This window comes from Lineus longissimus, chromosome 16, assembly GCF_910592395.1.
Source record: "Lineus longissimus chromosome 16, tnLinLong1.2, whole genome shotgun sequence".
Taxonomy (NCBI): Eukaryota; Metazoa; Nemertea; class Pilidiophora; order Heteronemertea; family Lineidae; genus Lineus; species Lineus longissimus.
In genome coordinates this window covers 5,325,901-5,348,735 of record NC_088323.1, presented here as the reverse complement: position 1 = coordinate 5,348,735, position 22,835 = coordinate 5,325,901, and the positions used below count along the sequence as shown (strand labels likewise).

Below are 22,835 nucleotides of genomic sequence, written 5' to 3'. Positions count from 1 at the left end.
TTAAAAACCAATGCACGCTCATACGCGTATTAATACTGACCTCGTCCCCTAATAAAGCCTGAGCACAAACTTCGGACGCATCACAGATTGCGGGTAAATCGTAACCTCCCTCGAGCACCAAAACTACCTTTCCTTTCGCCAGAGTCATGACCTGCCGCGTCATGAGACCGAAACCTGGAACGTTGACAATTTATGAAGATGTTAAAGTAAGATGCTGTATTTTGCTGTAACATTTGCAAATTTTTTGGTTCCTGAACTTTACCAGGACTAGAATCTCTCAACCTAGACTAGGAGGTAATGTGTCAACGTCATGTAACAAGCCAATCAGTGTCCCTTACACACAGAGGGTGTCTTGCTGACAGAGGTGTCTGCACAGTTAAGTTCCATTGCACTTGCTGACAGAGGTGTCTGCTCAGTTAAGTTCCACTGCACTTGGCTCTGACATCATTAAAACAATACACCGACAGCTCTCAAGAACCTCTACTTACATGCAGATGATACCAAGTAGCCACCAAGGGGTGGCGCATGACCCGTAGCCGCATCAAAACCTGCAGATACCAGAACAATGTCTGGATTGAACACCCGCGCGATCGGCATAATCACTGTCCTGAAGGGAAAAGCATCAGAGGTCAGAACAAAATCTCAAACTTTTCTTCTTCTTCAGCTTTTGCTCTGCACTCAGTGCTTCTTCTTCTTCTTCTTCTTCTTCTTCAGCGTTCGCTCTGCACTTGGAGGGGTCATTCTCCTAGGAGTAATCCTCCTCCAAGGCGGGATGAGCGTATCCTGCGTGCCACTACGGTTAGGTGCCAATTGGGTTTATTGGCCTAGTGGTCCGACTTTGGCGAGTGGTGCTATTCTCCAGGGAGTCTTTTCCTCCAAGGCAACCTTTGGTTCAAGTCATGTCTGAAGGACTTTGATGAGCAAGGAAGTCGCGTTGGTTCATCCAGAAACGCAATCCTTGCTTCTCTCCCCCAGACACTACAGTAATCATTTGAACACTAACTACTTGAGGGTTTGAAATTTAACGAATATCCCACGTCGAAATTCTCATAAGATTTGTCAACTAACCTGAATGCCGCCATATACTCCGCATCACCCATTGGTGGACTGATACCACCTGACCACGCCAGATTCACGTTGAATCCCAGGCCCTGGTCCTCGCCGCATTCCTCCGGCGCACCCGTTCCCGGGAAGAAGTTCCCGTTGTCATGACGATGTAACGACAGATACAAAACGTTCGGGTCGTTGTAGAATATTTGTTGCGTTCCATTTCCGTGATGAACATCCTGGAAGGGCAAAATAATGAAACTATTTTTGAAATAGGGCAAAATATCTGTATAATAATTCAGGACACCCCATCATTTTACAGCTTTTGACGATTTGGTGCCCAACTTCAGTTACATACACGAGGCGATAAAGAACAAGAACTGAAGCTATTTTACGCAGAGTTTGATGCAGAATCATTTGCCTGTGTCAGAGGCATTGGTCATTGTTCTGTCTTTCTGAGCAGACGCGCCTGAAGTGAATGGAAAACAACAACATAGCAAGCAGACGGAAGTACTTTTTCTACTCACCCAGTCTAAGATGAGAATCTTCTCAACTTTCAATCGTTCCCTCAGTTGTCTTGCCGCGATCGCGATGCTATTGAAGTAGCAGAATCCCATTGGTTGTTGGATCTCCGCGTGGTGTCCCGGCGGCCGCACTATCGCCAGTCCATTTTTCAGCTCGCCCATGGCAACTTTGAATGCAAGCTCGACGACGCATCCTGCAGCCTGGAATTGAAAGATGAGGATAGGTCTATGAAGCACCGTTAGATAGAAGTCTGAATGAAATAAATTCAGAAGTCAGAACTGCTGCGGTCTTGTGGAAAGCCTCTCTGGAGCCTTGGACAATAGCGATACTTCCTTGGAAACTGGTACTTTTATCAAGAACACGTGCCCAGCACTGTTGTGATGTGTGTGTGTTGCCACCTCTAGGAAAACGTCAAACTGACAACTCTTACCATTCTGGCCGAATGTGACGTATGCACCTCATTCCAGACCGTGTCGGAGTCAACACCGATCCCCCCACATGGCAGTAAACAGAAACGCAACGGCAACGTTTCCAATAATTTTGGATCAAGTTTTTGTCGATTGTGGGGATTCGTTCCGTACAATAACGCATAAGCCTCACTGTGAACTGACTGTAACTCTTCGATGGTGGCCTTTCTCGATTTGACCCGCTGTAACAAAGAAAGAGAGGTTGACAATAACGTACAACGTGCGTGAAATACTGACAAATTTTCCCAGCCATTTTCACCCTGGAGAACTACTTGCCCTGATTGCCGAATCTTATCAGACTTTCCAACTTACCAAGCAGCCTACCCTGTCCGTGCTACTTTAGCCCTGGGAGAATGGCTGCCGGCAAAATCAACTTACCTCACATCGGTCGACGAGTCGCGTCTCCTGCAACCGCGCCCAAATACTTTGTAATCTCCCAGCATGCTCCGGGTGTGTCGTATTATTCCCGCAGGCGCACTGATGCTTCAGCATCAAACTGTCGTAGGCGATACCTGTCGTGTAGCGTAACCGTTTATTCGGATCCTGCGACTGCATGTTGAATGTGACGACGGGACTTGAGTGGGTCCGCGACAGGGGACGGTGGATGATGGGCCGCGGAGGGGAGACCTGCTGCTGTGAAAGAGACAGAGAAGATTGAGAATAACAGACAGATTGACATCTGGCAAGGCATTTCTACACAGTTAACTTCAAGTAGAGCTCATCCTTTAACAATTTTTTTTTTAAATACACGAAAGTTCAAACTTACTGCTTGGCTAGCAACTAGCTCTCTCTGTTGTTGTAGGAATGATTCACGTTCTTTCTGCTGGAGTTCGAGCTCGCTAGCCAGCAGCAGAGCAGGCGGGGCTTGAGGGGGCGTGGCCTGTAATGGTGGCGGCGACCGCGTTGGTTCCGTTTCTTGTATCACCACAACATCGTCGTCTTCTTTTTCTTTCACCTCTTTCATTTCCTGAAGAAAGACGCCGGACTTTATAAAAAGTTCATCCTAGCCAAACAAAGGCCAGGTAAAAAATTCTGAATCATATTTGCTTCTTACAGAAAACAAAAGCAATATACATGATCTGAGGCAAAAAAAACAATACTGCTGAACCTGTATTGACTTCTATCGTCAGATTGATCGGTGAGCGACTGGATAGTGGCGCCACCTAACCAAGGCTATATGAGAACTAGTTGCCTACCTGCGCTAATTTGGCCTCGGTCTCCTCATCCACATTCTCCATATGATTCTTGCTGCCCGCCCGCTGTAAAACTGTATTTCGTATGTGCTGCAATGAGACATTTTTAAAGACGACGTCAAAGACTTCAAAACGTAGGCTCGATTAACTTTGAAGGGCGACTAAAACGCCATGAAAACAAGCAATTTCTGTTGCTGGGACCTGCGATAAAAATCGCAAACATATCATTGCGGGTGTTTGCAACAAGACTCTGTTTATACTGTTGCCATCAAAACAGTTTGCCATCATCGCAGCTGGTGACAGATCGCTAGTTCGCTAGCTGCTACAACTCAACACTGACTTGGTGATGGAAACGCCAGAAGAATATGAGGGAGGTACCAGGACGTGTTGTCCTTTGTGTTAAGTCCAAACGGCGACATGGTGCGCAGGCGATGGATCCAGGAAGACTCTCTGGAGAGTCAAGTGGCCTTAGCGGTTGTGCCATCTGGAGCGATGTGCATAAATTCGAGGATGCGAATAGAGATGTCCTGGAGGCCATGGTGGTCTGGGAGGTTGAACTGACTTGGTGAACAGAGGTCAACCTCCTAATCACCAGACCTGAAGTAGCAGCTGAATTCAGTATTTTTCATTCATCAATTTTTTATCATATCAGACATAGAGTTGAAAAGTGCGCTATATAAATCAACGATATTCTTATCAACGCAATCACGTGGGGCAACGTTACACGTAACGTATGATCCCACTGAACTCTACTTGCTCTCACATTACATAACATTGCAACTGGTTATAGAGAAAGTTTATACACCATAAACAAACAACTTAAGCTAGGTCCCCGCGGCTGCAGGGTCAGAATACACTTTAACCATTCAGATGCAATTGCAGCTAAAGTATGAAAAAAGCAAGAAAATATTCTTAATAATATCATCCACTTTTTTTGTGATAGATTTATTGAAAATTTTTGTTGTTGTTAGTTGTACAATTATTATTAACACTTTGGATGCCCACAGGTCGTTACAACATTAACCCCTGCCTATTTTTCGAACTACACTATAAAATACCAGTTGATGAAAAAATCAATAAAATCATATATTTTTCTACGGCATTTCAAATGACTCGTATTTTCTAACAGAATTTGTTTACTTCAAAAGTCATTCCTTGAAATATAAAACAAAATACTATCGATCATCAGTCAGATTTTCAACATGAAAAAAATTGTTTACACATTACAAACGAAAACATATAGATATCAAAAAGTTGTGCTACCCTGGATATATTGAGTCATACTTTAGCGCAAATATGAAAGGTCGTAATCTCCGCCGATGTAGTGTGACTATCGACTGCAGCCCACTTCCACGATGATAATAGCATTGGATGGATTATCATTCATGAGACTATCAAAGAATATGCTTTCATTGATTGACATGCTTTTGCCTTGGGTGCATTCAATTGTGCAAAAGTTTTTTTCTCGATGACAAACGGTAGGGCCGCACCAATTTAATACCTTGCGTGAGCGGATAAAACTAGGTCTAGCTCTGCCCTGGGCCGAACCCTGGGAATGTAAGAAGTAACCAGGATATCTGGCCTGAACCAGTCTTTTGTTATGTTTGTAACGTGGGCAGCCATACTCTACTGAGATAGAATCACCTCGTTCCCAGGGAAAGATAAGTGCATGCGTGAGGTTGACTGTTTTAAAGGCCCGATGGCACAGAGGCAGCGTGTGGGACTTATGATCAGATGACCACGCTTTTTTCCCTCCTTCTTTTGCGAAATTTTCTCCTCTTCCTCAAATTAAGAAACATGAACCTGATCACCGGCTATCCCAGATATCAAACTGGTATGGCCTAATGGGAAGATTAGCGATATTATTCACGTGCCTGGATATATTATTTTGAGTAGAAATATCTTTTTGCCCTTTAATTGGCAGATATATTATTAATCATCTCTCTATTTACGCTAAATAGGGAAATATTGTCTATAAATAGCTTATTACGAAGGATGTGATTGACAGCGGTATTGACAGCGTGTTTCAGATTTCTCGACTTTTGTTAACATTTCAGCCACTGCAAAGCTGTAATTTTTTTTCATTTTTAACTAAGTAAATCAGGAGGGTTTGGCATAGTTTAACAACATGACATTCTACATTGTAAGCCGGTGAAATTCCTTGACTTTTGCGAAAGTGTCTGCAGGGGTTGGCAAGGAGAGGCCATCGCAACCGTAATAGCATGTGCAACCCCCCTATGCAGAGGTTGGCCTGATCCTGTGTTTCATTTCACACAAATTCCCTCCGGGAATTTCCACTTTCAATTCCCAGGAGGCACCAGTATCACTGACACCAACCACTTTAACCCAGGTGATGTATTATTAGCAGAAAATGCTGTCTGGCTGCTTTCCAAATACTTTCCACACAGACAGGATATTCATGGCTTCTATTTTGGGAACAAAAACAAGTTATGTGAAAGGCCACAAAGTTTTTATTTGGCAAATCTTTACGTGAAATAGTGAGTGTAAGTATAGAGACATTCTTCAATTCATAAAATTCTTAACTTGATGAAAAGATGAACTGAATCTAGATAAGAATCAAAACCACCTCAGTCCTAGATGACGGCGATATTTTTTAGTGCAAACCTTTTGACATTCACCTCCACAGTCAAGTGTTTTGTCCACAAATCTACTATGGAGAGCCTTGTAAACAAATGACTGAGCAAATATGTACTGAATAAATATTTTGTGACCCATTTTTTTTTCAACAGAGACACACAAACAAATCAATAAATTCTACACCAAATAAACAAAATAAGTTAAACAGGTTGCAAGTTTACACTCTAGTTTTCGCATATATTGTTTGTTGTATTCAAGACTCAGATCAGTACACTCCTAAATGTCACTAAGCCACCACCGGTTTGAACTGCCCCGCTTTCTTGATCCTTCAACTAAGCCCTGGAGATTGTTCGTCAGCAAGCCTGTCACATGGGTGACAGGGGTTAGACGACTGGTATGATAGTCGTGACAACTGGTGCCAAATGGTAAATATAAGATTCTATTTGGTTTAAGTGCCATATAACTCATCTTACCTGTTTAATGTAATGGTTTTGGTGCTCCTTTAACATCTGTTCGTTCATAAGCTGTTCATGAGGCTGCGATTGTTGATGTTGTAAGAGTATATTCTTTTGATGTAATAACGGGTTACCGAGTGGCAGAGGTGCAGATTGCGTTCGTTCAAGCGGCCGATGTCTGAAATAACAAGCGTAGAATTGGGTCTGAAGTTGAAGTTCCAAGAGCTGGGCAATTCTCAGGGCGATGTCTGAAATAAGCAAGTGACAATTGGGTCTACAGTCGAAGTTCTATAACCCCAGGATAAGGCTGATCCTCGACTACTGAAATCCTCAATACCTACAAAACTTTGAGGACCTACAGGAGCCAAAGTATCAAAGTGGCTGTTGGTGAACAAGAATTGGCCCAACTTGATCTCATCCATCCTGCACTGTGTGATATTTATCACCGGGTGCTAAACAGATCGCCAGGCTGCATGTAGAACTGATCATTGATGTCTTTTTTTGGAAATCTCTGCACAGAATCGATCCTTACCGATGTAATCGCGCCTGTGCGACTTGTTGCTGTGGCGTTTGTTGTGACGATGTCGACGTGTCCATCATGGCTACACCGCCCATTAATAACGGGCTCGGGCCCGTCGGCTTGGCCCCTGCTAGTGCCCCCTGCTGCTGCTGCTGCTGCTGCTGCTGTTCGAGGGCTTTTATTTGTGCAGAGATATAGGCAGGGCTGTTGGGTGGCGTGAACTCGCCGTCAATAACTGAAAAGACAAGTTTGGAAGTTGAAAGGGATGTGAGGGTGCTCGAAGAATCGCCCTCACAAAAATATGGCTCAAAAATGTTTAATTTTGATCTGATTTTGAAGATTTAAAGTTCTACAGGGAGCTGAGGCATAGATCTATCCCTTTCTGTTGTCCAATTAAACCCTCTTCAGGAGGAGGAAAACGGAGATCTTCCCAAAAATCAGAAATGTTGTTTCCCACGAGCAGTTTATTATCATTATTGGAGCTTTCCCTTCTTATCCTGTTGTTGCACCTCGTCGCAATAAATACAAAGTTTACTGTATTTTCCTTGGGCCACACAACCTGGCCTTTAACTTAACGATTTCACAAATATCATCTGGCTTTTCTGGTTTCCTCCCACGATAACTCACCTGGCAGTGAAGGAGTAAAATATGGTAATGTAGTAAGCATATGACCGGTCAACGGCAAACCGAGTCGTGCGGCAGCCATTGCGCGTAGTTCAGCTTCCGAGGTTTCTGGCGTCACCACACTCGACTGGAAGGGAAAATACAACGGTCATACTCGGCTACTTCTTAAGCGACCCGCAGACAAGCAATTCAAATCGCAGCAACCTGCTTTGTGCGACAAAAGGTACTCTCATCTTGGTGTAAAACCAGTAACCACTGGGTTTGATATTGTGCAGTGACCACCGCACACGAACCACTATCATCGCATGTGATTAAAATTGCAGGCTGCGGCGACTAAAATCACATGTATGCGGGGATGACTTTTTACCAAAATTTGTTTTCTACAAAATACACATAAAGCTTATAACAAAGTAAATATTTCACAGATTTAAAATTTTCACCTGCGTAAGTGATAACACTGACAGTGGTTTACCAACCGACAAGTTTGACCAAACAAATCCAAATATTCTCATGTATGTCATCTTGAACCTCATGGGGTGATATGAATAAAGACTAGCAAATGCTTTTATCTAAATCGCCATGTACATTTACACTACACCTTTCTGTACAAAATTGAAGTAAAAGCATTTGCTAGACTTTATTCATATCAGCCATGGTCTATAGTCCCTTTAAATGTACCCATGGCAACCTTGGTGGTCAAGATGACGTGCGTGGACTAACCTGAGTAAGCGAGGACGCTGATGGTGGTTTTCCGAGCGATATGTTTGGCATGGAAGGCGACGTGTAAAGGTTGAGATCAGCGTTCGCGCCGAGCATACTCTTCATCACCTGGAGATAAAAAGGATAGAACTGATTCGGCACTACCTGAAGCGAAGAGGGAGAGACACGGGATTAGCATGGTTACGGTTTAGTGCGAGGAGGTGGCAGCAGGTGGCGCTGTGTGTGGCGGCGTGGATTAAGATTTAGAAGCGCTGTGGTGCGGGCATAGCGGTGCTGTGATCACATTCAAGCAGAAATCAGTACGAAACATCAGAAACGCCCTTCAGTGGGGGCCAGATTGACGTCGACTGACCAGTAGCTGCTATGCTTATACACTTTTTGGGGGTAAATTCACAAAATTTGGAAATGCCTAATTCTGTCCAATAGTCAGTTTAATAGTACAATATTCTATTGCAGAAGACTGTAGAAGTTACGGTACTTTACAATACTAAGAGACATTAAAGAGCTCCCACCACCCCTTGTCAGAATGAAACAATCCCAAATGCACTGATCTGGGATCAGCTCATTCTAACAGTAGGGGTCCTGGGAAGACTCAAAATAACAAAATCTTTTTTCGTCGAAGTGGATTAGTCGTACAGACTTTTTTCTACGTATTGAAAATTGTGCAATGTTTTGGGTAACACAGGATTTGGGCCTGTGACCTTAGTTGACACATGCATGCTAGTTCATAATTAAATATGACAAAACATGCCATTAAACATGATGCGTGGGGTCAAACATATTGAAAACTAATCTTAAGTAATGCGTTTGAGTACCTAAACTAAATAGCTAAGCTATCCAATCGCGACCGCTGATATGGGTCTATAAATATTATTGCAGTGTAGTAGCATGTTAAGTAAAGGAAAATCGTGGCATCCTGTTAGTATGTTTGCAACAATACAAATACAACTCAGCTAGGATTGTCTGGGATACTGGTAACTGGAATGAACCATCCCTATCGACATCACTCGAACACGACGCAGGGCAGTACTGCAGTGGCTGAATTTGGCCTCATAAATAATCCCCCACTTCTCCAGATTACCCCACCCCCCAAATGGATAAAAACTTCCAGATTTTTACAATGACAGGCCCATTCAATATCTGACTTACATGTACTAAGGTGAAGGTCAAAAATTGTATAGCTCACAATCACATTTCAAGCTGCGCTAACACCTTTGACGATTAGGATTAGGTCGAGTTAATCTTTGACCTACATGAACTCTAATTTCAAGGTTAAAACTTTCGTTGCACTGGATTTCAATCTGTGGCGACATCATCCAAGGTCAAGATGTGGAATTTCAAGGTCAAGATGTCGAAGTTCAAGGTCAAACCTTCTTCAAGCAGGGCAGCCTTATGGGTCAATATTTGACCTTCAGAATGTTGAAGCTGAATCATATCTTCTTGAAGGCCCACCCCTAACCTTCTCAGGATCATTCACCCTGAAGAAACCTGTATCCCAAAAATAACGACTAGATGATATTAGCGAAGAAAGCCAGACAAACGGAGAAAGCTAAAAGCACATTAAACATGACTCAACCTTTTCAAACTGATGGCAGTGTCCCTATGAAAGAATCAATATAGAGACTGAGACGAGGACTCGTTGACATTTAGCTGCTCTGAGCATGAAACCTTTTGAGTGTGAGCTATGGCACCTTGATGATGCGTAGGTGGTACAGAATGGTGTTGTTATTGGACGTTTAGTCACCAGTTACCAATGAATGGCGACGAGAAAAGGAAAAGGAAAAACATGAAATAAATTTAAAAATTTAAAAATTCTAATTCTGCTGAGCTAAATTTGAAACTTTTCACTGCCATCAATGCACTAAGGTATGAGTGGAGCAGAAGAAACTAGTCGGACAAATTTAAAGGGTAAGTATCCTCAAATGATTTTCATTTTATTTAGGAAAATATGCTGTAGTTCCACATTTTGACTACCTAGGGCAAAGGTGTGAATCAGGAAATCGTCAGTTTGTGAAGTCTGAAAATCTCATGATTTTTAGATGGGTCCCACTGTCACCCTCTATGGAGAAACTGAGGAACTACATTATACTTTTACCAAAATATAAATCACAGAGAACCCATACATCTCTGATACTGGAGTCAGAGTCAATGGAAAAATCAAAGTACTTCTACTCAATCTGAGTACAAGGCCAAGTATAACATCAGCAAGATTATTTTCAACATTTGAAATTTGTAAAGGGAAAGGTGATTGGTCAATTATCAACTGACAGTGTGCAATGGCCAATCAGGTTGGTTGTTACGTCCAATCAATTTTATACTTGAGAGAAGCAGGACTTGGGCAAAGTGGAAAAGCCTTTCGAGGGCTGGGTTGAAAAGAAACAGATATTTCCATTGACTCCGTCTCAAACAAGACATTTTGATTAAGCAAGCATGTTAGTGATAACAATATTGACAAGTTTCAAGCAACAAATATCCCGTCCTAAAATATACAAACATACAACCGAAAATCTCAATTTTCATTCCCATTTCAAATTATTTATACTCAATACCTCTGATACCACTCCATGAACTCTCATTCTCTTAAATTAATTTTTTCTTCCAACTTTGGTAACAGATAACGCATACAACAAGTTCATTCTGAGAAATTGTTTAAGTATTCAGGTGTGTTTTTATGAGCCATTTTCATCTCAATATCGAACTTTCTTCTAAGAAACATCGCAAATAACTTAAGTTTTGTAGTATTGTCGTCCCGTTTGCACAACAAGAATATGTCGTCGCGTTGGCACTGTCAACATCAAAATCAACAGATTTTGACTGTCACCAAATATGACTTTTAACATCAAACCAAGAATTTAAGGAAGATGCTTCCAATAAGACTGAGCTAAATTTTTGCTAGAACAAGAATTAAAAGTCAAAATGTCAAGAATATTAACTTCAGCAACCAAACTTCCAAATGCAAATTTCCTCACGCAACAGAATATACGACATTTTTAAACGTACCTCTTGTGACTGAAGAGCTCCGAGGTTGGCGTCAGATGGCAGCACCCCCGTTGCGCTATTTGGAGGCGAGTTGGGCCCAGAATTTGGATTGCTATTACAAAGTGTGGTATCTACTGAAAGAAAGACGACAGAGTTATCTAAGGTCAAAGAGACAGAGTGCTGGTTATATAATCACTATATCTGGAGTGAAATATATGGCTTCTGAAGTCACTACCTCGGGAGTGTAATATATAGCTTCTGAAGTCACTACCTCAGGAGTGTAATACATATTGCTTTGGCTAGTGTGTTTCTTACTTACTCGTTAACGGCGGTTTCCGTTTTAGAAACACCCCTTTGTCTTTGCGTTTTAATAACGGACTACTCCGGCGATCCATCACCTTCTGTTTGAGTACGGAGCGCACTTTCAGATTTGGCTCCGATGCTGAAAGATGGTGAAGACAACATATGGAATCGTTGGTCAGGAAAATAGAAATGCAATTATACACAATGCTGTATTGCAGTTATAACATTCTACAATTGGAAATTTTCAAATTCAATTACAAATTACAAATTTTTAACTAACGGTGTCGGCTTCAAAGTGGGATGGTTCAAACAGTTTTGAAACAAAAGGCACTCAAATACACATAAATCTATAAAATATCCCGACTGCCCCCTACATATTAACCGCTTAAGATCAAAACTTGTCACGCAATTTTTTCTATAGATCAATCACGATCAAGCCGATAGAATACATTTTTCATGTTTTTGATCAATCCGCTATTGATTGATTGTTCCACTTTTAAAGACCACCTCTCAAAATACCCGCAACAGCGATCAATCTGCAACTCAATTTTAGAATTATCGGCCGTGCGCCCAAAATATCATAGTCTCAATCAACCCACTTTCATTTCGATTTACAATATCCGATACAAATCATATTGCAATACAGAGGCAGGAATTTTTTTAAATCCATAAACAATGTATGAAGATATTGATTATAGTGATTAGATCAATAAACAATGTATGAAGTTATTGATTATAGTGAGCGACAACAACAGGTAAAGATTACTAACTATCGCTTTTTAAAGGTTATTATAGTACATTAATTGTACAAATGTATCAGGACTGAAAAATATCAAATAATATGAAATTCAACCACGGGATTAAAAAAATTGCCGTAGAGAACGCCTTGTTGATTTCAATTGCATTTCTTGTCATTTTCAAAAAGGTTGGGTTTGCGTTAATGAGGTAGAAAAATGCCAATCTCCCTGCCATCAGCAGAATAAGACAAAGAAATAGTTTTGTTTGGGAAGTAAAATGTCACCATAGTGGGTTAGGCCTATCCTCGGGCCTATCGGCAATGAAAACAAGAGTGCGTCGCCAATAGGGGGGTTAAATGCCACCGATCCATTTTTAACTCGCCTCAAAGGAAGCGACATTAGCCGCATCTAAATATAGCAATGCACAATATGGAATATTGGCTGAAAATAGCCCGTTGCCATGGTAACGTAAAGAGGCGGTTTAGCGAGAGCTAAGAATCTGAGTGCAACATACACGATCTTGATGAGGAAGATGATGTTGTTGCCGTGGCGATAGAGCGGTGACAGGGTGCAATCTTAGACTATCACGGCCGTTTCGAAGAACTTTTTAATATGCGCTTTATTTTTAGCCGCGCGCGTCTATATTAAGAATCATTTTTAGATCGCGAGACTATGTTAAGATATCGACTTGAGCGTCTTGAAAAATCTTAATGTGAGAATAATGGTTCCGTCGAGAAAGGTTTCTAATACCGCCGTGTAAGGATTGTTTCAACTTAAATGTCAATTTCATAAATGTCAATTTCAAAGTATAATGCCACACACAAGTTGAGAAAGTCGAAGAAAGTCCATAGGATGACCTTTGATACATGTGCACTCTCGCATTTTACAAATAGACTAATACATTTGACATTTTGTCATTCTTAGAGTCATTCTATTTCTACCAACGCCCTCCCACGTTTTTTCTCACTTTCATGCTTTTAAGCAATTATTAGCATAAACGACTTTTTTGTACTACAGTGATATAGAGAAGCTCGGTTTTATGTCTCATTCGCTTGACTTTGAAAAGCCAGGAATTTTTGTTCCTTGAAAGCAACGCCAGTTCATCCAGAAATACAATCCTGGGTCCTCGCTGGTATCAAAACCTGGCCCGGCAGTGTTAACCACCAGGCTATGAGGCTCATCCATAAAGGGGGTTTCATAATATAAAGGGGTAATGAAACAAACTTCTTGATTGGCGTTTCAAAATACTTTGTTTACAAAAAGGGAAATGAAAGCCACATGATTCGAAGAATGAGAATGAGACTAACCTGTTTTGCGTAAAGGGGGAAAGTCCTCTTCGTAGGCACCGAGCAGCCGCGGGTGGTAGGGAGGTGAGAGGCCACTCTGAGGCGGAGAACTCTGGTCTATGGAGCTGTGGTACCTGGAAGATATGACAGAGTTACTGCGGAAGAGACAAGGTGTCGGAGCAAGATGAAGAGAGGGGAAGGAGAAGCAAGGGATGGGAGGAAATATGCGAAAACACCAAATCTTTGGTGAAAATTTACGAAAAACGTAAACTTTTTACGATTTTTATTTCGGTAGATGATGAAATTCTTTAGTTTTTCCAATATTTTTGTTTGCAATAAGGTCATGGTGATGACACAATTGAATATGCAAGTTGCTAACAAGATTTTTGTGATTATCACAAAAAGAGAGACAAGAAAGGACAGAAAGACAGAGGGTTAATGCTGGGACGGACACAACAATTCATAAGATGTTTTCAAGTTTTGAACCTAAAATCAATCCAGATCTGTGATGTTGGATAGCAGACCGCCTTGAGGCAAATTTACAGAAATTTGGACACATCCCAGCATTGTACACAGGGTTGCACAGCAGGGACAAGGACAGTAGCGCCATCCTGTGGCCGCGACACTCACCACTGCCGCAACTGTGGCGGAGATCCTTTTAAACTACCCATGGCCGCCTCGTGCTGTTTTTTCTTTAACACGAATTCTTGTAACCGCATCTTAACCTCTGACGACGCCACCGCACTTTGTTCATCTTTTTTCTTGTGCTTGATAAGTTCGAGACGTTCCAATTCGCGCTGCTCTCGCACCTGCCGGTCGACCTCATCTTTCTGTTGTTGTTCGAGGAACTCTTGTTGCTTCTGAAAAATATTCGTTTCACTGATTAAACTGCATTTAATACCTATTAAAAAGATCAAGGATATTACGCGCGACCTATGCACTGGGTAGCAGTGATCAGTGACACACCACTGACGTGATTCAAGGGATGTTAATTGTGATTTAGACTGTATAAATCATATGTAAATCTCAATACGAAACCAAAGCATTTAAGCAATAACTTGAAACAGAAAATACTTTCCCAAATTTTTATACTGGATCCCTAGTTTACGACTATGAACACCTGATAAGCTGCAAATCCACTTGGCCTCTACCTGACCTAGACGACAAACCTGTCTGACCCAGAAAACAGCTGATTACCCTCTTCGGCTGATGACCCCGTTTCACCGATGCGACCGAGACATGATGCAATCAGCCCAAAAGTTCAAGACCCAATTTTTTAGACCAATTGATACTTAAGACCAACGAATTTTCGTCAGAGTTTCAGTTTTGCAGATTTTGCAAAATGACCTTTTTTCTTCAATATAACCAACCTTGCTTTACCCAGCACACAGGCAATTTATGTGGTGATTATCGCCAAGATCAGCGATAAAAAGATTGGTCCTCTGCAGGTAAAACCAGTTATCCCTTGGTTTGATGACGACAGAGATGCTGATGATGTTCTCATGTTGCAGCGACAAAAATCACCTGTTTGCGGGATGCTCGACTTACTTGTATATAGCTGACTTTAATGTGATCCTGTATCTGCTTGTCGTGTTGTAACTGCAGTTGTTGCTGTTGATGTTGGAACTGTTGAAGTAACATCTGCTGTTGTAACTGCTGTTGCTGTTTGAGTACGGAGAGCTGATGATGGAGCTGCTGTCCCTCACCTGTTACCGCGGTAAGATCGCGACCTCGCATGACGGGAGAGCCGAGCGGAGGAGAATGGGGAATCTCTGCAAGGACATGGACGACATTCATGAAGGTCTACGGGGAAAGCGATCGTGGTGAAAAGTTACAATGTCGGAAAATTTGAAAAGGTGAGAAGTGAGAAAAGGCCTCTTGCTAGTGTTGGTTTGAAATGATAGGCTGTTACCTTTTGCGGGTGACCATGTGAAACCCAGTTTTCAACATCCGCGATTCTGACGTTGCAATTGGACGTTACAAATCGCTTGCAAGCAACCACTGGTAATCTCGGTGACCGTCATGCTTTTGTTATAACGCATCATTTCAAAGTTTGCTTACCTTTTCGTTGTAAATGGCCAAAGTGATTATTTATCTCCATGGCGGACTCCCGCGGGCCAAGGGGATCTGAAATGAGAAGAAGCAAATGCGCTGTTAGAATTTTTGTCAACAAATTTCGCGAAAACTAAACGCTGCCAAAAACAAAATTCAACACTGGCTGATGCAGCAGTCGAACACAATACATGGTTTTAGAATACTGAAAGCTAGAATACAAGTGCCAAGCATTTATAAACTATGAAGGGTGGAGGCTGACCTACCTACATGTACCAGATGGGGCATCATAGGACAATCAATAGAATGTACGATTTGTAAAAATCCGAAAAAGAACAGATTTGTTTTCAATCACAGGCGAATGATACTAATGGAGACAGAGTACACACTAATCCACAAACTCAAACACTTTTTGAACGATGGTGAAATATGTGTAACAGAAATTGTTTTATTTAGACTTGAACGTTCCTCCAGAACTTGAAGTTATTTTTCCAAGAAGTAGGCCATACATTCTACACTGTAACCACTTCACGTTGTTGTCGAAAAAAGTTAAGAAATGAGAACAGCGTCATCGAATTGTCCTTGTAAGAATGATAACGAGATTCTACACGATAAATGTCAACATCGATGATCTCATGAATTCCTCATTTCAATCTGTAATCGAGCCTGACTGAGACACTCCCCTCTGACCTTGCTGTTCTCTCACAAACTGACAGATCATGTAACAGAGTCGGAAAACCACAGCAGCGGCACAGAATCATCGCATTGCACAAACGCACATACAATATGCCAAGTAATAATACCCCACACAGTCGTTGTTGTGATTCCCGAGGAAGTCCAAATGACGTCAACAGAGTTATAATTAACGACTGACCTTTCGGTTTTCAATAACCGTAGCATAGCACGACGCTATGCGCTAACAACAAAGTCATCGATGGGCTAGGAGTGTGAGAATTCATTGATCTGAGACCGAAATAGCGCAATCCGCTGCCAGGAATAGCGCTGTGACTGATTATTTTGGGATTACATTGGACTACGGGGAAGTTGGACAACATGGGGATACAGAAGGAATGAGAGGGATGTAGCTGTAAACAAATACCTATAAAAACACTATGATGGTTTTTTTATCCAGTCGGGTCACAGCAAGTATAAGGGGAGAAACATCCTGAACATCATGGTCTCAATATTTTCCCTTTAAACTTAGCCAGGCTGGGATGCAAAAACCTTGGTGGTCAAGCTGGGGAGAAACGGTCGCTTTTGGAATGCATGTGCAGAAAAATGCTGCTGAGATTCAAGAAGTCCACCTATAATTTTAATAGAACTATGGGATTTTCCCCGGACTTGGTGCGGAAGTTGCTTATCAGGAATAGAGACAGTACTTTTTTAACCAGGAAGCTGGGAAAAATCCCCTCCGAAAGACACACCAAACTGACACAAACTGTATTAAAACCCGGCAATTTTCTCACAGCTTACCTCAAATAAACAACCATCAAACATTCCACAGAGAAATTGGCAAAACGAATTCAGTAACTTATTATAACAAATTGGAGAACATTTCAAGTACGTGTATATCTCACTGGAAATACAACTATAAGATCTTTATTGAACAGTATACAATTTCGATGAACTATTCCATGATTTTGAAGCAGCCATTCAAAATCTTCAAAATCATAACCGATCCTTTCCTCCAATGAAAAATTATTCGTTTGCAATTTATAATTCAAACACGCCGAAATTATTAAATTCCACGGGGTCCCGAAAATAAATCCTTGTTCTGCTGGGAAGAGCTCCATCCAAATATACTTACCCTGATCAATGATGTCTGTGGTGGAATTCCACAACATTCAAGGTATGGGTCAAATATTAAAGGCGCACTGCCCCCACTAATTAAGCTGGTGTATTTTATTATCTCCTGACTGAAATAAGTTGCGCTTCATCCAACTAACATTTTTTTGGGATTCCATCTGTGGATTGCAGTGTCCATTTCATCTTGGGGATGCTTTTCGCCAACAATTACAAAATTCCTTTCTGTTTTTCAAATCAAATTTCTTTGCACTTTGCAGTCAATCGCGCACAAACTAGCGATTTTTGTCCCTGTGATAATAATTGCTGTGTGACAAAAGGGTCTCTCATCAGCTGGTCAAATCGATTAAAATTGCTTTTTGGCGGATACTTTACAGTAGCATGCAAACCTGATTTAGCGACTGCTTCGAGGTCAGTGCACCTTTAATCCACAATACAGGTAGTCTCAACCACCAGCCCCTCTCCCAGAGAGTATATTCTTGGCACAAACTGAAATAGTTCTACATTATAAATAACTAAGATGAGCTAGATTTAGAAATGACCAGTTAACCCCTTGAGGCCTATTCCTGAAGTTTATATGATTTTATACCTACGGGGCACCTTGGCTTAGACTTGGAATGTATCAAGAACATAGGGACTAGAGATTATACACCGAAACATAAAAGCATGTTGATGCCTGTGGGCATTTGGCTTGACCCCCCTATGAGCTACCGATAGGAAAAATGCTCACACCATAACATTCTAAATTTAGAACTGACCAGCAGTGGCCGTGGCACGACCCTTAGGACAGTGCCCTACAATAAACCGTAAGAGTTCACCTCAGAGTGAGAATGGCCAATTGTCCCGGAGATAAGACTATTCTTATTAGTGAGGTAGGGGCATCCACACTTTGAGGTGAACTCCAAGGGGGCGATGTACTTCTCCTGATCGTCACCATCATCATCATCGCCATCACCAGCATCGTCATCGTCATCATCATCAACCTCGATCATCATCAGTCTAACTGATGTTGCAAAATCGTCGATGCCGTTATCCATGTGTTGGGTTATCACCCAGATTCACACCCATACAACAGCTGATACAATTCGTACCCTGTAAATACCTTTGTTGTCAAAATGGAATCCTGATAAAATTTTATGATCTTTGACTGACTTTAACCCATGCAGGCATTTTCAGAAAGACCATCCTCCCTCTTAGAGTTATTGGGGACTTATTGGTGATTAAAGGGTAAGCCAAGGCCTCCTAATTCAGCACTTCATGTCCATGTATTTCACAATGGATTTTATCACGGTGACAGCCGCCACGTCATCAGCCGTTCTATTTATAGAACAACCTCACATGACCCACGGGGCCCCTAACTAGGATATGTCGCCACTAATCACAACAATAACCTAACAACCAGGAACTTAATTACTGGACTGTTTCCAAGCAGTTGGGCATTCATAGGACGTAATTATTTCCACTCGCTGATGCTAAAAATAGCCACGTCAGGTGACCTGGCAGGACCTCCAGATGTCCTTGATTTGAAACAGAAGTCAAGCGTGTATGGCTTGACACTAAAAACTCCTGGGAAGGAAATGGTACAGAGGATATACCACGCTGCTTGCTCCACTTCTCTTGCACGCTGACATTCCCAGAGGGCTGAATTAGCAGACCTATTCATACTCTTGTGCCCTTTGAACATATCTATGACAGGACTAGACCGCAGGCAAAATGATATGAAGATCATAACCTGGTCATGATGGCTGCACCGCAACTTTCAAATCCCCTACTGTAGCAAGTTTCAAGGCCACATTCACGCATATTCGAAGTAATGCCAGCTAGGGATGAGGTTGGTATCAAGGACAATGACCCTGCATAAATCATATCAAGGATGAACCAGATGGCATCAAAAAGCCTGGGATTTCGAGATATGAGGCCGTAGTCAATGAAGAAAATTTTCAATATATCAAAAAGATAGATGAATAAGCAAGTCTGAAATTAACCAGCTGTGTTCAATTTTAAAATGAATTTCATAGAATTATAGGCCAATGAACCGCTGTGACCTGAATCGGGATTGTCACTGGGTTAGATCTGCGACAGAATACCGATTGACTGCACGTCACTGCTGTGTGTATACTGAAATACGCATCATAATTATCAACATATCCCGACAAGCTCGAATTCAGGTAGAAGTGTAATGCAATGTACAGCACGGGAGATTACCGGGTATGCGGTATTTAGACCAAGATATAGTATAGTGGACCCATTCTTCGATCACATAGACCTCTTTTTCAATGGCCTCAGCGCTACGACTTCCATGCAAGCAGCCCCTTCAAGACCCTCAAAGGCATCCCTTCGTCCCCAGCATCCCTTCGCGACCCTCGATGACTCCCTAGCAAGCATCCTCAAATCAATTAACGACCTATTCATCGGCGACAAATATAGCTCTACGCATCTCGAAAATAGATCAAAAATTGCCATAACCGGTGACAGCATTCTATATTTAGCGACGACTTATCTTAAAACGGATAATGGAAGCTGATTCGTTCAAAGAATCGCAGAAAATGGCTTTTTAAGCAGAAGTCATTTGCGACTGATGGTATTTTTCACAATCGTAGTATAGCTGACACTTAGTCAACGATTTAAATAGGAAATATCATATTTTTATCTGGAACTCCCAGATATGAGCACTCATGGAATCTCCCAAAGGGTAATTTCACAGATCTAATGGTGATTCAGTCCTGGTTGTAAAAACTACTACTGATTTCATTAATAGCAAATCGTTTCAATCCTGATGACTCCAGCAAAAAGGTTAACTATGGTATTATTGTTTTAATTTGTCAACTAAAAGGTGGAAAAGACTTATTCAGGATGACTTTTCACAAAATATTTCTAAAGGCGATGAATCAAATGACAGATTTCTCGGTATCTCCACACTGCCGTAATTAGGAAGACAACTTGTAATTAACAAGATCATTAATCTCAATCTGTCATTAAGAGCGGCAATACAGAATCTATAAAAGAAATGGCAATCATTCAAAGTTGATTGCTCAAATGAAATGGCCAGGGCCATTGTGCTCACCTCATGTGGAGGAAAGATGGATAAAGAGCATGGTATTGTGTCATGTAGTGTTAGGTTTGATGTAGGTCCGAGCAATTACAATTTCCCCAAAATGGCCAATTTACAGTACATTCGACCTCTGTGACCTTGAAAAGTAGGTCAAATCAAAGAAGACCCGGGTGACACATTGAATGGTTGTTAGAATTAGATGTACCTATGATATAAAATTGGTGCCAATCAGGCAAGTCATTACTAGGAATAATGGCATTTTCAAGAATTTAGGATTTGGCCCCCTCCCTGGAGGCCAAACGGCAAATCAGATTGCACCAAACTTCGGTACCTGAGATCACCTGACCAAGGGGTACATGTGTAATTAATTTGTGATCAATAGTCATTGTAGTTAAGAAACGTGCCATAGTTACCGCCTGACGGCGAATTTACGCCATTTGACCTCTGTGACCTTGACAAGAAGGTCAAATTAAAAACCTGTGTGACATATACTGTATGGTGGTTAGATGTACCCATGTTATCAAATTGGTGGCAATCGGGCAAGAAGTTAAGGAATAATCACATTTTTAAGGTTTTTGGATTTTGCCCCCTGGTGGTCAAGTGGTGAATCATATTGGACCAAACTTCGGTCCCCGAGATCACCTGACTAAGGGGTAAATGTGTACCAAATTTGGTATCAATAGTCATTGCAGTTTAGAAACGTGCCATCGTTACATCCCAACGGCCAATTTACACCATTTGACCTCTGTGACCTTGAAAAGGAGGTCAAATCAAAAACCCGGAGGATATATGATGCACCTTTGCTAGAAGTACCTACCATATTTTTTTCAAAATTTCCCGACTACTATTAAGGGAGATATTGCATATTTTCACTTTTAACGTTTGGCCCCCTGGTGGCCAAACCATGAAACGAATCGGACCGAAACATGGTCTCCAAGGTGTCATTACATAAGGGTACATGTGTCCCAAGTTTCAACTCAATAGCTCTAACAGTTACGAAACGTGCCCTGCTAACGGACGACGGACGACGACGGACGACGACGACGACGACGACGACGACGACGACGACGACGACGGACGACGGACGCCACGGTATGGGATAAGCTCACCTCTGCTAAGAGGTGAGCTAAAAACGTGAAATCTGGACGTTTTTCGCCAGAGGAAAAAAGTCAAAACCATTAAAATCACCACACACGGAGCAGAAAGTCAGAAATGTTTTCGGATAGTTACCCAGTGCTGCTAGATGGATCTGTCATAGTATGGTGGACCTGTCCCGCAATTAACTATCCACTATATGATTCAATCTGTTCTATGAATCTGGACCAAACCAGACCATATAACCTAAACAGCTGATAAACCAAACAGCAAAAATATGTATAATCAATGGATAGGCCTGTTCCAGGAAAGAACACCAACAACAATGACGTCAGTCATATTAAGTGCAGTTACCTTAAACAATGACGTCAGTGATATGCAGTGTGGTATTGTAACCTCAATCTTCTCCAACCTGATTTCGATAGTTGTTTATCTGATCTTTGACCTGTTTATAAGGCTGTCAACAAATAAACACTTGATATTTTGACGAGAGAATTGGGTTGGAATTTGGTCATTGTCTGTGGGGTTTAACTGAAAATTGTGGGCAGAGTAATACAGATTTCGACAAGACGTTTTCTCAAAAAGTTCAGTTTTGAAGCAAACCTGTCATGAAATTGGGACTAACTATTACTACGTTCCTACCTTGTGAGCATTCTTGTACCGTGCTAAGTATATGTCCCTGGTGAAAACTGAATACTCCCCCCCGCGTAGCCGAGGTTGGGGTCGTCGGTGTGGTCGGGGTGAGAAGAGGCGTGGGGGTCTCCCCCCGACCTAGCGTCAAAGGGTAAGGATGCACCAAGATGGGCTGGACCTGTTGGGCGTACTGCGTCATCATCACCTTCATATCTCGATCGTCAATAACACAAAATTTATAAGTCTTATTCGCAATGTTTTTACCAACATCTGATGTTCGAGCAAATTTGTCAGTTCATCTTCAATTCCAAGTGACGGCCCAAGTCGAAAGATTTCTTGACTTAACAACCTGATAAAAATCCTTCTAAACTATTTTAGCATGCATGAATTCTCATACAAGAATGATAAATTACACATCTCCAATGATACTTCCGAATATCGTCCATCCCCAAAAAAGACAGTTTCATCAAATCAGCCTACTCCAATGCTAACATCAAGGAAGTTTTCAGTTACAAAAATAGATGTTCCTTCCAAGCATGAAAGAGGTAAACTATTGCAGTATATTCCATTTTACTAGCAGCAGAAAAACAAGTTTGTAATCCAAATAAATCTAGTCCATGTGATTCCAAATGTTTAGCAATATCCAATTAAGTGAAGTATAAACTGTTACGGATTCTTTGCAAAGTTCTTCACGATAGACATGCCCGTTGTCGTACACCGTCCCTGCCCTCAGCACGTCTTGCCAT

General features: G+C 41.7%; 1 protein-coding gene across 8 annotated transcripts in view; it reads right to left on the bottom strand.

Moving 5' to 3' along the window:
• LOC135500870 (histone deacetylase 4-like) overlaps window positions 1-22,835 on the bottom strand; it is a 53,933-nt gene that overhangs the window by 6,402 nt on the left and 24,696 nt on the right. For 2 of the 8 annotated variants that reach the window (XM_064792542.1, XM_064792543.1), the window contains 18 exons: window positions 15,516-15,581; window positions 15,003-15,226; window positions 14,085-14,314; window positions 13,476-13,588; window positions 11,448-11,570; window positions 11,150-11,262; window positions 8,150-8,293; window positions 7,433-7,556; window positions 6,818-7,040; window positions 6,304-6,463; window positions 3,236-3,322; window positions 2,806-3,006; window positions 2,418-2,672; window positions 2,003-2,221; window positions 1,575-1,772; window positions 1,069-1,286; window positions 489-607; window positions 41-174 (listed from right to left, as the gene is read on the bottom strand). In XM_064792542.1, coding sequence (XP_064648612.1) covers window positions 41-174; window positions 489-607; window positions 1,069-1,286; window positions 1,575-1,772; window positions 2,003-2,221; window positions 2,418-2,672; window positions 2,806-3,006; window positions 3,236-3,322; window positions 6,304-6,463; window positions 6,818-7,040; window positions 7,433-7,556; window positions 8,150-8,293; window positions 11,150-11,262; window positions 11,448-11,570; window positions 13,476-13,588; window positions 14,085-14,314; window positions 15,003-15,226; window positions 15,516-15,581 — 2,951 coding nt within the window. Of the gene's footprint in view, window positions 1-40; window positions 175-488; window positions 608-1,068; window positions 1,287-1,574; window positions 1,773-2,002; window positions 2,222-2,417; window positions 2,673-2,805; window positions 3,007-3,235; window positions 3,323-6,303; window positions 6,464-6,817; window positions 7,041-7,432; window positions 7,557-8,149; window positions 8,294-11,149; window positions 11,263-11,447; window positions 11,571-13,475; window positions 13,589-14,084; window positions 14,315-15,002; window positions 15,227-15,515; window positions 15,582-21,591; window positions 21,634-22,098; window positions 22,807-22,835 lie in introns of those variants that run through there. The other 6 variants (XM_064792537.1, XM_064792539.1, XM_064792541.1 and 3 more) reach the window with 6 other exon arrangements.